General features: G+C 37.7%; 1 protein-coding gene across 4 annotated transcripts in view; it reads left to right on the plus strand.

The window, feature by feature from the left end:
* Positions 1-2,453: 2,453 nt before the first annotated feature.
* The window catches only part of LOC115426425 (neuropeptide FF receptor 2-like), a 57,091-nt gene continuing 43,303 nt past the window's right edge, over positions 2,454-16,241 (plus strand). Inside the window, exons 1-5 of one of the 4 annotated variants that reach the window (XM_030144549.1) lie at positions 2,454-3,234; positions 3,417-3,568; positions 4,236-4,285; positions 5,551-5,904; positions 15,665-15,996. In XM_030144549.1, the coding sequence (XP_030000409.1) occupies positions 15,672-15,996 (325 nt within the window). In that variant the 5' untranslated portion in view covers positions 2,454-3,234; positions 3,417-3,568; positions 4,236-4,285; positions 5,551-5,904; positions 15,665-15,671. Of the gene's footprint in view, positions 3,235-3,416; positions 3,569-4,235; positions 4,286-5,402; positions 5,905-15,664; positions 15,997-16,241 lie in introns of those variants that run through there. The other 3 variants (XM_030144550.1, XM_030144551.1, XM_030144552.1) reach the window with 3 other exon arrangements.

The following is a 16,241-nucleotide window of genomic DNA, read 5'->3' on the forward strand; positions in this document are numbered from 1 at the left end:
GGCATAACCCTTCTCCAGAATGTTGTCCATAAATCTTTTGTACTCCAGAAAGAAGTTTGGATTTCTACTCTTCAAGGAGTTAAGCCTTTGTTCAGCTATACCACGATTGCGTGGCATCTTCACCTTGTCATCCTTCAGGGGCAGAGCTTAATGCAGTAATGGCCATCTGTAAGTTGTGCCGATGTTGTCACGGCATGCAACTGCTGGTCATACTGTGATGGCTCTCTCTTGTCTTTGCACCTGCGTTCTGGAAAGTCAACATTGTAATGTCTCATCAACATGTTCTCAATACTCAATACAGAGATGCGGTTGACGAAGAAAGTCTGTCCTTCAGTATCATCAGATTCCTTCTCTTGACATCTGCTGACTGGCCCATTGATTACCCAACCTAAAGCAGTCTTCACAGCATATGGTCCGTTGTTCCGGCTGTTAATTATCTCCCATGGTTCCATAGCTTTGTAAGCACTGGCACCAATGAGAAGACCAATGTCTGACTCCAATGTTGGAAGATGGACTTGATTCAGGTAGGACCACTTCTCTAAATCGTTCCTCTGTGGGATATTGGCTTTCTTTGCAGGTATATCTGGGTGTGTATACACATTTGGCAGCTTGATGTATTCATGTTCATCTAAACCACACACCTCCAGGTCTGTTAAAACATAACTGCTCACTTTCTGTTCTGGAGCCATGGTATTAAGAAGGAATTCTATTTTTCTACCTCTGACATTTAACTTCTTAGCCAAGTCTTCAGTGCAGAAAGTTGCTGTGCTTCCTTGATCCAGGAATGCATAAGTTTTGATGATCCTTGTGCCTTTCTTGTGTTTAATCTGCACAGGAATAATGGGAAGTATACATGCATTATTCCTGGCCCCACTATGATCACCTCTTCCACATCCTGCAGACATAAGTGTATTTGTAACTTCAACTGCACCCTGTGTGCCGTCATCTCTCCTATTCTTCTCTGAAGAGGGATCTTCCTTTATCATGTGCAGAATAGCAGGATGCTTAAGGGAACAGTCTGGGCATAAAGCCTTTTTCTTACAGTCCTTAGATAGGTGACCTACAGTAAGACATCCAAAACAAAGCCCATGTGACTTCAGGAAACCAATTCTCTCTTTGAAAGGCTGATCTTTAATGTTGTTGCATACATTCAGTGCGTGAATTCCGTGAATTCTGCACTCCAGAGTCCCTGCTTGCAGTACAAGCAGGGACTCTGGAAAGCGTTAGCTGACTTAACTGCTAGTGATTTCTTTTCTGGTTGGCTTTTAGGGGCATCCTTGTCAGCAGACACACTCATGGCAAAGCTACTACTTTTGGACTCACCCTTTCACTGACTCACTGACTTTCTTCTTTGCGCTACCTGAGTCCAGGATGTCTCCAAACAGTGAGTCATTAGCAACCTTAGCTTGATGGTAGACAAACTCCACCAGATCAGGAAACCTGGCTCTTTTTCTTCTTTTTTCTTGAAGGTCGTACGCAAAACTTCTCCATTTCTCCTTCAACTTATATGGAAGTTTGGATAAGATGCACTTCATGTTGGTAGGATTGTTCATCTCATCCATGTAGTCCACATCATTCACTGTGTTACAACATCCAATCAAGAATAAAGCAAAAGTATTCAATCCTTTCCTGTCCCTGGGTTTGATCTGAGGCCATTCCGTTGCCTTCTTGATACAGGCGTTGGCTATTGTCAGCTCATCTCCATAGCGACGATCGAGCAGTGCTCTGGCTTCTCTATAAGCCCTGTCTGATCTCATGTGCTCACAGCTGTGAATGAGATCACGCGGTTCTGATATGATATCAACATTACATTCATCTTGCTTTAATTTTTCTATGTCATTCCTTTGTTTGGTTAACTGTGCCAGCTTTCCTTTTCTCTCCCCTTTCAGTCTAGTTATCTTCTCCTTTACAGCCTTTTCGGTGGGCTTTGGCACCCTCTTTTGGTCATCATATGCATCCGCATTCTTTTCAGCCATCTCGTTTCACTTGTGAATCTCCACACATAAAACTGCGACAATTCCACACAGCTTCTATACTCTTAAGTAAATTCACAGACAGTTGCGAAAAGAGTTCCTGAATGTGAAGGATCTTTGCATAAAACTCAGTGGCTCAGTTTCAAAATGGATAACTTGTGCACGAATACTTCCACTTTCCTCCCACTTGGCTGGCTGGCAGGATAATAACAGAAATGAAGAGAGAATGTCAGACCTGTTCCGGTGAAAGCTTGCTTCAGCCTCAAGGTACCTCTGTAATTCTTCCTTTTCACTATATATATATATATATATATATATATATATATATATATATGTATATAGCTTGGGGCCCCAGGGGACCCTTTCTGCACCACTGGTTGTGAGTGCAGCGTATAACTCACTAGCCGTGAACCTCGGAGGTTCCTCTTACGCGACACGTATCAGTAAACAAAAGGGTCTGGAATCCAACTTTTCTGTTTGCGGTCTTAACTTAAAACTTAGAATAATACAAACAAAAGATGAATTTCTAAATTAAATTACGTGACGGTCAAAAGACTGTAATGCTCCAGGCTTCAGGTTCCGCTCCTTTTTCTTCACATATTTATAATCTTAGCAGCCAATAGGATTGCATCACAAAATTATATCAAGACTTATACTATTACTACTCAATATTCATATAATATACATACATTATTAATGATAAATCAAACCTAAATATAAATATGAGTTTTTAACTGAAACACAAAAAATGGCTCTAACAACAGATATGCATTTGAAGTTGATGACTGCATGAATAAAAGTGACTAAGGTTTGTAGCACTGACTTTATGTGCAAAATAAAACATAAAAATAGCTGAGTTTTAAACAGGAATACATAAATTATGAACATGAACTATGAACTGAAGTAAGGATTTTGTGAGGATATTTACAAGCATGAATTGTACCAAAAAGTAAGAAATGATAAAATAATACTGCAAATGAATTAAATGAAGCAATGAAGTGATCACTGTTTAGTGTATAACACAGCATGTAGGCATATTTTGGTGTTTTTTGATGCTTTTTTCTGATGCTGTTTTCACGCCACTTCCTAGGTCTTCATCCATCTCACAGATACATAATGTCCAAGAGCATCTTGGGTCAAGCCTCCCTGGAAAGCAACAACTGCCCTCAAAGTAAATGTGTTTCCTTAGAGCACCAGAGTGGAGGGAAATTCACTCGAAGGGAATTCTCTCTGCAGCTCTAAATCATCATCAAAACATACTGTTGAGTCAGTTTTCTGTCATAAGGTCTTGTATGCATGCATTTGTGTTTGACTCCAGTAGTGATAGAAAAGCTGGAGTCCAGTGTCTTTAATGCTCCCACTGGATTTTAACAACAGCAATGACAAAATGAGATCTTTGTCACCTAATTCCTAATTATTTTTCTCTTGTTTTGCTTTGTGTAGTGTGGCCAAATTAGGTCAATGGCTTGGTTCGGATCTCCAAAGTCCATCAGCTTCTTTACCTGTGATGCCTGCCGTACATGGGGTTCCATCCTGCCTTCTGTGTTCATCTGCACAAGCATATTTCCAGACATGAAACACTTTGAACAGCCAGTGTGAGTCACCTGCGTTGTTGATGCAACATTTGAACACCATTGGGCTGTTAATTGCTGGCTCTATCTCATGTTATGTCAAGATGGCCGTGGCGCTCTTTACAGTAGCTCCTGACTTCAGTGTAATTGTGATTGATGGATAGACCTTTGCTCTTTTATAAATAAATGTGCAAGGACTTTTGACTGCTTTCCAAATCTCCCCATTTATGACATGAGTCCAGGTGCCAGGCTTCAAATGGTATAATCTTTTTTTTTTAGTTTTAGAAAATGTGTCGTACTCAGCCTTTTCTGGAATAAATTCTCTCCATTTGTCAAAAGGGTTACTTTAATACATTAGCAATATTTTGTGAGCAATTTTTGAGTCAATATTCTGCTAACTTAGTTTTAAAACATTTCATTTACATTGGCCAGAAATCAGATTTTGCAGAGGGTTGTAAATCCTATGGTGAGAAGCTAAAACTTGTAAAAACGTGCAATATTAGATGTGAATTTCCTGCAGCATTAACTTTTTTCCACTGGTGTACTTCAGGTTCAAACCTGCCCACTCCCCACTAGTGGTAAAATTGTGAAGTCTCATGATGCTCCATTTACATAAATCAGGAACAAAACTACTGAACAAAACACTTACTTTGCATTGCTTTTTTATTAAAATTTCAAACATTGTTGACAGGACAACTTTACCAGGTAAACAAAGAAGAGGCATCAAGAGGTTATGATCAGGTAAGACCATCATGACAGCTGTGATTAACAGAGCAAGAACAATGTGGAATCCAGTGCAAATGTAGCTCCTGTAAAAATACATTAAAGACCATTTCGGGTGAACTTGTGTGTGTGTGTTGGGGGAGTTGCTTAACGTCATCGGCTGAAAATAAATGTAATATCTATAAAACCATAACAGCACAAACAAAAATTTAAACACACAAACGTAAACATTTCCACTCAATTTAGAGAAAGTGGGGGGCTTATATGACGTCACAGCTGAAAATAAATCTAGTAATCTTTATAAAACCATAATAGCACAGACGAAAATTTTAACTGCACTAACTAGCACAAACAAACACAACCATTTCCACTCAATTTAGAGGAAGTTGGGGGCTGTGTGATGTTATTGGCTGAAAATAAATCTTGTAATATTTATAAAACCATAATAGCACAAACAAAAATTTTAATTGCACTAACCAGCATTAACGAAGCACAAACAAACACCACTATTTCGGTTGATTTTGGAGCAAGTGGGGTGCTGGCTGACCTCAGAATGACCTTTCAAAGAATTGTTAATAACTCAATAACTATAATAGCACAAACGAAAATTTTAACGGCACAAACCAGCACTAACAAAGCACAAACGAATGAGAATATTTATCCAGAGATTTTTGTTGGGTGGGGGGCCAACTTCACGCAGGTGCGAAAGGCGACTGCGTCACTGGTGATTTTGTCCCCATGCGCCCACTGCAGACTCAACAGGCCCTGTGCCGGTGTTACTCGGCTCGGGCCTAAAAAGGCAGCACACTAATTCATTAATTAAATGTATAAAAATAATAAAAAATAGTTTAAGCTTGACTTGTTGCGGATTTATGAAGTTCAGAAGTTAGTTGCTGTTAAAGATGTTTTGGGGGTGTGAAAAGGAATGTATCTCTGCTGATTTGTATCACTCAGATTCCACCTTTTCTGCAGAATGACCCTGCCACATGCACCACCTCTAACTATTACTGTTGCTGCATGCTGTGAAAATTTGTACATGTCCTGACATTGTGATGTTTTCTCAGATCAGGCTCACAATAGCTCCCACATGCTTTAATCAGAATATGTATATGCCTGTGTACACAGTGGGTGTGAGTGTATCAGCCTCAGCTGTCGTGGGCGGCTTGTGTCTGCTGTTGTGCTATGAATGCACAGCAACAGCTGTGTCTCACACCATCTGTGACTTGCCCTCTCACCATCAGCGCAACATTACACTCTCTAATATCTATCTCCTGTCATTTCAGCAACTCAGCTCATCCACTGAACCATTACCCTGCTCGTCCATCCAGCTTTCACCCCACCCCTTCCGCTCTTGACGTCACCGCATCATATATTTACAAGCGGCTGGAAACCCTGTTCCACTCCTGCACTGAACGGCTGACTGATTGCGTTCTTTCCACATGAAACGCCTCGCTCCGGCGACACATATGACACTGAACATAAAGACAGAAAGAGGAGATTGAGCCCCACTCATTTATTCCTGCTGCTCGACAGATCGTCACCTTGTCTACGCATGTCTTATTCAGAGGAAAACAGAATTTTTTGTACTTTTTCTTGGCGCATTGAAAACAGTACCTGCTTGATTAAAGTAAACCAAGGTAAGACGGGTTACTTTCAATTCTGTAAGGTGGAATCATGGGTGAATATTTATCTGGCTGTTTTATTTTAAACAACTAATTTTCCTTTTTAAGTTTCCCCTTAAAAGTTAAATTGAACCCGTTCGCAGTATGAGCTCGTTAAAAGGCGTTACAGCAAAGGTTAGGAAGAAAACGTAAGTGCGCGCCCGTCTGTCTGCTGTGCGTCCAGCCAATTTTTGCTGTTTTCGGTTAAATGCACTGGTTCCCATCTGAGCACACAGAAACTTCTTTGTCCTGGATTGGCCAGTCATCCGTATTTTGCGCACAGTCAGCACCTCAAGTCTGCCTTTAGTCGCGCACAATTTGATTCGCAACCTCGCTCACAGCTTTGCAAGAACAATCACACAAGGTAAGGCAGCTTGTTGGGTTTCAAGTCACATAGGGTTAGGCCTGGTTAGGATTAGAGTTAGGTAGGTGAAGTGTGGCTACCTTCCTATGCGCGCAGTAAGCGCTGGCACCGTCAGGGTCTCACGCACACTCCAGATTGCTGCTGATTAAAGTACGCCAAATAAACACAAATAAATTCGTTTTGGCGAGTGCGTACAAAGGGGACAATCAGAGGTTTAGGCTACTTAAAGTGCACGAACAAAAAGTATCTTGCGGTTTCCGAGCGGATTGAGATTTGCAGTGCGATCCAGTGGCACTGGTGAGATTTTGCTGCTGGGTAATTGTCAGTCCTACTGATACCATGGTGTACCTTCAAATACTATTACTCCGGTTTTCTAATGCACTCCATAGACAAAGGAGATCAGATAAGCTTACGAAGCAAAGACCTTGGACTACAGGATAGAATAAATATAGGTAAAGTGTCGATACAAGAAAGGTCAGTGCGTATATGAATATATTTAGTTATACATGTTATGCAATAAACGTAAAATCATTATGCTTAAACTTTGATTTTGGTTGTAAGTAGAAGTTGAAGAAACCAGGTAGTCACAAATTAATGTACTGTTTTTTTATGGTCAGCACAATCTCTTGAGAAATAGGAACATTTCATTAATACAGAGGTAGAATGTGAATAATAAAGTAAATGATTGGGTCAGCATCAAAATAATGGCAATAAAATGACAAGAAAACATTCAAATTTGTTGTTTTGGGTGGCTCAATGTAAACAAACTTAAAACGGTAAAAGATAAATTTATATGACATAATGTTAATTTTAATTATATGAAATTATTAGATAATTATCTAGTCCAAGGTTATGCAATGTGTACAGTGAAAATAACATGGATTATTTTGATGGTGACAGTGCTGTCTGGCTTGTATATACTTATGGCCTGATTCTGTACCTATAAGTTGACTAGAGCACTATTTCTTTTAGTGGAGTCTAGGGATCCCTTGTGGCCCAGAACCCATAGCCAGGGGGTTTGTGAAGTAATTAACTAGGTCTTGTTGATCTGACCACTATGGTAAAATCACAGTCCATGACCTGAATCACAACTTCGTCAACTCATAAAAAACCAAACCAAAAAAAAGTTAGTCAAATTATGCTTTCCTCTGTTTTTTTCCTGATTTCTGGCTGTGCTGGGCTCTTTTACTTGTAACCAGAAATTCTGCGTTTTTGCATCACTTTGGACTGATATTTTTCTATGAATAATATCCACATAGAGTAAACACTATGGGCATTTTGGTATACATACAGCTGGAGTGTTTCCATTAATTGTCTAGACTGTGGTGGTCTATTTTGTATTTTCAGAATTTTATAATAAATCAGTAATGTTTACACTCCAGCTTAATGCTAGGCATCTGTGTAGGTCACCACATGCCACAGTTACCATCAAGAACAAACCACAAGTCACCGGCTGCTGGGGTCCGTGGGGACGTGACCTTCAGCTGATGGATTTTTCATAATTTTTTTCTTCAAAAGTTGCATGCTACACAAACTCTGTGGGTAATGTGAAGCTAAACAAAAAACCTTAGTGCAGACAGATGCTAAAGTATGTCTATAAATGTATTGAAATAATGTAATAATGTTCACTTACTTTTTCCAGCAGTACTGTGAATATTTAACAGCTGTGGTCAATAAAGACATGAAATATGATTGTTTATACTTATTTATATTTGGTTAAGAATATTGGTATTTGTCTGTACTTGTGATTTAGATGCATAAACATATTATGACCAATTCATGCAGAAAACTATGAATTTTGAAATGGTTCACATCCCTTTTCTTGCCACTGTTAGTTGTAACATGTATTAACATTCTATTTATGTCGCGGTGTGTTTTTATTCATCACTATCAACCCAAAATTTAGGATGAAAACATTTAGAGAAAACATGATTCCATCTAGCATCTAAGGATTCAAATGATACTTGGTGTAGACCTAGTAAATAATATGATTATGAAGGGGTTCTTGGGGGACTGTTATTGTTCATATAGGGACCCTGGCCCCTCTACATTTAAAAAAAAAAAAAAAAAAAAAAAACCCTTTCAAAACTAGAGGGACTGAAGCAGTTGTGAAAATGTCAGAAAAACATGATGAAAAGCCAATAAGAGCCTAAATGAATTTGCTATTTCCTTCTGCTCCATTTGAGATTTTTTCAGCAGGAACTTGGCACAGGAATCAGGCCTGCATGGGGTAAATGTGATCTTATGATTGTTTATGGATGTGATTAGGATTGGTTAATGAGATCAAAGTGGCATCATGCTGGTGAAGCTTTTGAGGCTATGAGGTTGTGATTAATTAAAAAAGCCTGCAGAATTTCCTGTGTAGGTGTCTTGAGAGGCTGACAGAGAAAAATGTAATTTCCCAAACACAGAATTGTGTATTTTCCCATCAGACATGTCTTTTTTTATGTCTTAAGGCCATAATGTCTTTTTATCTATCTTTTTTATGTACCAGGAATTCTGTCCATCCATCCGTCCAAAATTTTGGTCCAACCCATTTCCTCAGACACTATTCACCTGGGCCCGTATTCCTAAAGATTCTGAGAATCCTCTCAGAGCTCCTAACTTAACCTAAAATTTCCTAGCAAGGAGTCTTAGCTTAGGAATGATTCCAGAACACTCTCAGAGAACTCAGAGCAAGGAATGGACAGAAATTCTTACCTTAGTGAAGAGATGTGGTTGACTCCATTGCAAGGTATGAGTCATCATTTCAAAACTGTATTTATTGATTGGTTGATCCTAAAAGCTAGAAAAAAAATATACTTTTGGTGATAATGGGCAAGGGATGGACTCTCAAATCAATAAACTTAATCATAGAATCTAATCTTATGAAGACTGTGTAACTGTAAATAAAATTTCACATAAAAGAAAGTATCTGTGAAATGAATAGGAAGCTATACTTTAAAATTATCCTACAAAATGTGTGAAAAAACTCAGGCCCACTTGCACAGTATTCACATAGTGATGGTTGTATTTATTTGCTCATATTAATTGGCATGCTGGTAATTTTTGCACTTTCAACATTTCAACTCAATTTGGTACTAACGAGGGTAAAATGGCTCAACTTTCATCAATGTCTGTGATTGCTGACTGGCCTCAGGAGGTTGTGACAATGCTGTCAGTGTTTGGATGATGACCCTGCTGATGGAGGGTTGTGACAGACCCAAGTCATCACTGTTGCATTGTTGCATTTTCCCTGTTGCCAAATACCTTAGTGTTGTGATAACTTTCATTTCGGGTGGTATTGCATTGTGGCGTTGGGTTGGAGAAGTGCATCTCTAATGAGATCAACCACAAACATGATTCCACACAGTCAAAAAAATCTGTAATATAACAGAATTTTCACTGTTTATTTTACAGATTTTTCTTGTATTTTTAAGATACAGGAAAATATCAATAAAATGATAAAAGATAGATGATTTTACATGTCAAATGTAAAATAACATGAAAAACTGTAACTGAATAACCAAAAACTTTCAATTTTTTAAAAGAAATTTTTTCTTTTTTCACAGAAAAATACAATTAAAATACATTTGCAAATGTATCGTAATTTCACAAATGTTTCTTTTCTATTTATGATATTAAACTGTTAATTTAAAGTTTAATACAGTAAAAAAGACATAAAATTACTGACAATTAACCGTAAAAGAAGTATTAGCTCTGTAAGTCTAACAAGACTTATTTGTTAATTGACACATATCTTGTGTCAATTAACAAACAAGGAGGAGGTTTCACAACAAAAATGTTGAATAAATGTATTTTTGTGAATGTATAACATGTATAAGCACTGATAAACTGTCAAAATACAGTTTTATCAGTGGATTGTACAAGTTAGTCTCAATAAAAATTTTTATATACATATTTATAGGTAATTTGATTGTTTTAATACATGAAAATATTCTTTATCAAACATTAAAATACCAAAAAAAATCTGCAAAATCTCATGTAAAGTTAGGGCAAAAAACTGTATTTTAATTATGAAAAATTACTGTATTTTTATGAGATGGTTATTTTCCGTTATTTAACAGCATTTTTTCGGCACCCCTGCTGCCAGAATAATACCTTTTTTTTTCTCTCTCTTTTTTTTTTTTTTTTTTTTTTTTTACAGTGCAATCTGTAGCATTTAATTAATCCACTGTCATCCAGTGTTTGGAAAATATCCCTCCTGCCTCTTCCGTCAGCCATTTTGTCCTCTGCTTAGGGAACTCCTAAGCCCCTTAAAAGTCCTCTTCCCTGCTCTTCACAGATCTCACCTTAGGTCTTTTAGGGGCTAGGATGCATTAGGAATAGCTAGTAAAGATAAAAATCTTTACAAGATAAAAATCTTTACTAGGATTTATTCTTCATTTTTAGGGGAAATTCTAAGGAAACATCATGATTCTAAGAATTTTCTTAGATTTTGGCCACTAGGAGCAACTCTTTGCACTAAGAATCTTTAGGAATATGGGCCCTGATTCTTTTCCAGTGTAACACATACCATTTTTACATTTTTTTGGTTTTGTTTTTATAAATTATTGAAAAGTTTTTGAACTGATCGAAAGCCAAGACTTCAAAAGTAATCCAGGGTGCAGGAGGGGCAAAGTGTGGTGCCAATAATGGGCGTAGAGATACTTGTGGTCAATGGTTTAAAGCAACTGCAATGGCATTTTTCATACAGTGAACTTGTAAGATATATGTGGTAGATGTGCTTTGGACTCGACTCACATGGAGGATGAAGGTTTTGTGCTTGGAAACTTTTTCTCGCAGTTTGTATGATGTGAATTAGTTAATTTTACTGAAGTGGACACAAGTTAGTATTTACTTGTCTTTCAGTCTGCTGTTTGAGTTAAAGGTTGATTGGTGCTGATTAATAGGTTTTCCTGATTAGCAAGTTGAATAAGACATTTTACAAACTAATGGCTATCAATAGAACTCGGATCAGATAGTGGCTGATGGAAATTAGATTTCACAGCTGGAATCACTGATTTTGAGGGAAGATAATTTACAAAAAAATGTAAAAATGCATGTCGAGTTAGGGGTGCAATGGTACAGGTACCATGGTCTTAGTTTGATTTTGGTACGTGTTTTGTGTGTAAAGGGAACTGTTTTTTGTTCTCCCAAAATGATATCTTTATATTGTTTGTCAAAAAAAAGGAATTTCACAGTAGGAATGAATTATATCACTGTACTGAATAAAATAACACTTTCTGTACTGAAAAAATACTTTCTTATTCCTTGACTACTTGTATACAGTAGTATCAAACAGGCACGTACACACATAGGGCCCAAAGGGTGCTTGAGCCCCTGCCCTTTTTGCCTTGTTGGAAAAAGTGCCCTTTTTATTTTATTTTATTTTATTTTATTTTTTTAAAATAAATTCTTGATCTGCATAGGGATGCAAAAGAAAATGGTGGTATAAAAACGCCACAGTTATCTATCATACCCTTATTTATTCATTGTATCATGGAAATATTATTCCACTCAGGAAAAAGTATAAGACACAACAAAATTTCCATAAAAGCCTTTATTAGAACTGATACCTTGAGACTACAAGTCTAAACCAAGGTGTTTCATCTGACCAAAGAACTGTGACGAAAATTCTTCAGATGTAGTGAATTAAGAACCTTCAACAGACAGTATTGTGAAAATGTGTCACTCGCTCTTATGATTAAGAAGATGTCAGAAAGACACAAGTTCATGGCTGTGTGCATGGACATGACTGTAGATATTGAAACAAATATTGAAAAGTCTGTGCTCTGAGGCAGAAGTTAATTAGGATATACGCAGTATGGCAATGCAATTCTGAACACTTGTTTAATTCAGACTGCATATTATGGACTGGTGCCAAGATAATTAAGCAGATAGAATACATTTATAAGATGGCAAGTATTTATTGTATCCAATATCACCAATAATTACAGAATGCCACCACAAATCAGTCAAGTTACAATTTATGTTCACGTCTGAATATAAATTCATATGTGAAATATAAACTTCAATTAAAGCTGCAAGCAGCATTGTGAGGTCTTCGCAAGAGGGAGCTTGCGGTGCATGCTATCACACCTACAGTGTCCCTTTTGGATAGAGTATTGTCAATATTCTGAGGGGCGCTATCATGTCAGCTTATGACTGACCCCGTACCTCCTCCCTCATGCACATCTTAGTGGATGTGCCTCCCTCTTCTCACTCTTGGCACAAAAAGAAAATAGAACATGGGTACCATGGTCATGGCAGAGAATTTAGTGGCAAATTTCATACATTTCTGAAAAACAAATTTTTATTGCCTCCCATACAAATATGTCCATCATTCTGTAGGGGGCACTATGGTACCAAATTTCAATCTCTCCCACTGAATGGGTGTAGGCCTGGGAGATTTACAACTGATTCAAATTTGAGCCAAATATGTATGTATGTACAAACTGACCCAGTTTTTATAAAGGTAAATTTGGGAATTTTCAGTCCAAGGTGGCTGACTTCCAGTTTGTTTAGGGGCCTGTAATATTTTTTGTTTGTCTTCTGACGATGAATGTGAGCACTGATTTTTGTGGCTGTACGACAAACTTTACGTAGATCGAGGTCCCATTGGCATAATGCATTTTCACTTTTTTTTAACCGCCATTTATAAAACCTATATGCAAATTCAGTTTCATGCACTTCTTAATTTCGGGCCAAATTTGGTGAGTTTTTGTAAATGTTCAGGGGCTCAAATTTGTGCTCAAAGAGCAGGAGACAAAAAATGAACACAGAAGAGGAAGATGGAAAAATAATAATTTGAGCAAAAACAATATATCTGTTTCTACAGCAACCACATATTATAACTTTTTTGAAAGCTCTTGAGGTACCCCACCTCACTGTGGGGTCAAATGTCAGTGACATGCATTTACACACATGTTTTACCCCGCCCATTCATTCCAAGCAGTTAAAAATATGCCGTTTGTATATCATGTACATGCTCAGATAGGACTCACTGCTGTGAATGAGAGTGGCGACAATGGTCAAAGATGAGCACGTCATGCTCACTTTCGTGGCCTTGCTCCACACAGCGGACGCAATAGGCCCTGTGCCGGCTTTGAAAAAGACGAGCCATGTGAGTAGTCACAAGCTTCTCCCGTCGCGCCAGAACCAGTCTTTCTCCTCTCTCACTATCAATAGTACACAAAAAATACAATATAACTTGATGTTTCATCCCTGACATGTATCTTATGTAATGAGAATAAATGTTTTTGCTAAAGTGAGAAACTCAATGAACACAAGCAGATCTCCTTTCACTACAGCCACATCTGCACCACCTACATCATCTCAAGCACTATCAATATTTTCTGAATTAAATGAATAAATAGAAAAATGCTAATACAATACATTAGGCTCCCCAACACTGCTGCTTATTTTTAGTATATCTCCTCTGTTAGCCACTCTGTGTTAAACAGGTATTAAATCTAAACCAATACGTTTTAGCTTATGAATGATTGCTACTTGAGCTTGCACTGATTTGTATGCTATCTGATTATCCAATCAAATCATGTGGAAATGCTGCTGTTATTGTACACCTGTTATTGTACACCTGCGGGTGGGCACCCAATGTGCCCAACATGTTGGTTAAAGCAACAAGTTTATTACCATTTATTTTCATCTCCAAATTCTGAATGCGTCAATGCAGATTTCTTTTAGCCTGGCTACACATAATGGGTGAAATATGATTAGACAAACACACGAACACACACGTACCACGGGAAGCAGTGCAGCCAAGAGAAAAAAATACAAAGAGATTGGGATTAATTTAATACATCTTCATTGAACAAATCTAAAAATGTAGGTCTTCAATGTAGGCCAGTGATTTTGATTCTTTAGGCTAGCAGAGATAGCTTTGCTGGAAATGATTTCCCACCACTAACTATATATCTATGTATTTGCAAACATGCGGCGTCACTATTAATGTTTCTACAAGATTTTTCATCCACTCTGTGAATATTTCAGTGATGAGTGACTGTATGTTACCTCAATTTTTCGAGATCTCATATTAATGCCTGTGGCCCAAAATGCTGTTTACACCAGCTTGTTTTGAGAGAAAACTGAAATGTCAGTGTTTCATTATTGCACTTATGGTGTTACCCAAGACTTACTAGACATATTCTCAGATATGCAACACCCACCATGGACCTTCCTGACGTATGGATGTTTCTAAAAATAGGTCATCAGTAGAGCACATTAAAGAGTTATTAGCTCTCTTAGTTAGTGACCCTTGCCTTTCAGTAGCCCTTTCATGTTTTATTTACACTTATTTTTATTCAGCTCTCACAGAGACAATGGTAGTAAGCTTAAATCACATTTTTATCAGCTGTGAGCTTTGTCACTGTCAAATTATGTGGAGCCAAACTAAAGAAAACAGTCCTTTATTCAGAGGAATTTCCTTGAGCATCAGTCATAACTGAGGTACTGTCAAGTGGTTGGAAAAGGTGCAGCAGTGAAGTAAATATCCTAGTACACAAGAAAGTATTGTTCACTCTGGGCTTTGTATTTTGTCTTAAACATGTAAACACCCTCAGTCCAACTTCATTATTGCTGTCTACACACACGAACATGGAGTAAAAAAAAAACAAAAAAAAAAAACACATCTATATGACTTGTTTGATTTGGAAGAGCTCTGCTTTTTCTTTTAATCCAATCATTAATGGAATTTTCAGGATCTCATTACAGTACAGAAGGTTTAATTATCTTCCAGAGCATCATTGTATGACATCATTCCTCTGCTGTCATGTTAAAATAGAAATGTTCCTTTTTCAGCCTCGTTTTTTTGTTTTTTTCAATTCCCCTCCTTCACAGCTCCCCTAGATTTGTAAAGCTGTACTTTAAAATAATCTTTATTAAAATAAAGATGTGGGTGATTTTTTTTTCTTCCCCCCCCCCCCCCCCCCCCCCCCCAATATCTCACTTATTTACATATATTCAGAGGTTATGCACATGCTTGTCTGGTTATGTGATGTTTGAGACATTTGTCTAATTTGGAGTAGATGTTGACATTTCAGCTGGTATTGACATTTGAAGACATTCCTCTTCAAAGCTAACAAGTGTTTTCAGTTTCCTACAGTCATGATAACTGCCTGCACATTTCACTGTGATGTTGTGTTCTCTGAAAATCCCTACCCTCCTGGGTTTTTCCAGCTCCCTCTTTTATTCCTCCACAGTTAGTTTAGATGTGGAACTGGGTACTGTCAACTGACTCCAGACAATCAACTCACATGTGCAAATCTTGAAAATTGAATTGTTAAATTCTTATTCAGGTCCTCTTAGTAGTGACAGTATACTGACTTTTCTATAACTGTGGTGTATTCACCAAGGTGTCCTTTCATTTTCCAGGTTTAAAATGAATGAAGGATTTGAGAACAATTTTACTCATCTATATAACAACTGGACATTTTACAACTCCTCCCTGGAGTCTACCATACCTCGAAACATCACCTATGTTGGATTTTACCTGCATCCACCATCCACAGTGGCCATCTTCATCGTGTCCTACTTGCTGATCTTCCTGGTATGCATGGTGGGAAATGGAGTGGTGTGCTTTATTGTTCTGCGGAGCAGGAATATGCGGACTGTCACTAACTTGTTCATCTTAAATCTTGCTGTGAGTGACCTCCTGGTTGGGATTTTCTGCATGCCCACAACACTTCTCGACAACATCATTACTGGTGAGTTTGACAGCTATTGAAATCTTACTGTGTTGGATTATTGTACCTGTATTTTGTGTCAAAAGCAGGCTCTGTGGTTTTAGACACCGTCAGTCTGTAGGCCAGTCTACCACTTTGATCCCAAGAGAAATTTTTGAAATATTATTTACATTTAAAAACGAAGATTTTTAACAGAAGTTTGACAATATCTTTATCAGATTTTTCCCATGGACATTTTGCACTGATAAAAATGAATTTACCTTGTG

This window comes from Sphaeramia orbicularis, chromosome 9, assembly GCF_902148855.1.
Source record: "Sphaeramia orbicularis chromosome 9, fSphaOr1.1, whole genome shotgun sequence".
Taxonomy (NCBI): domain Eukaryota; kingdom Metazoa; phylum Chordata; class Actinopteri; order Kurtiformes; family Apogonidae; genus Sphaeramia; species Sphaeramia orbicularis.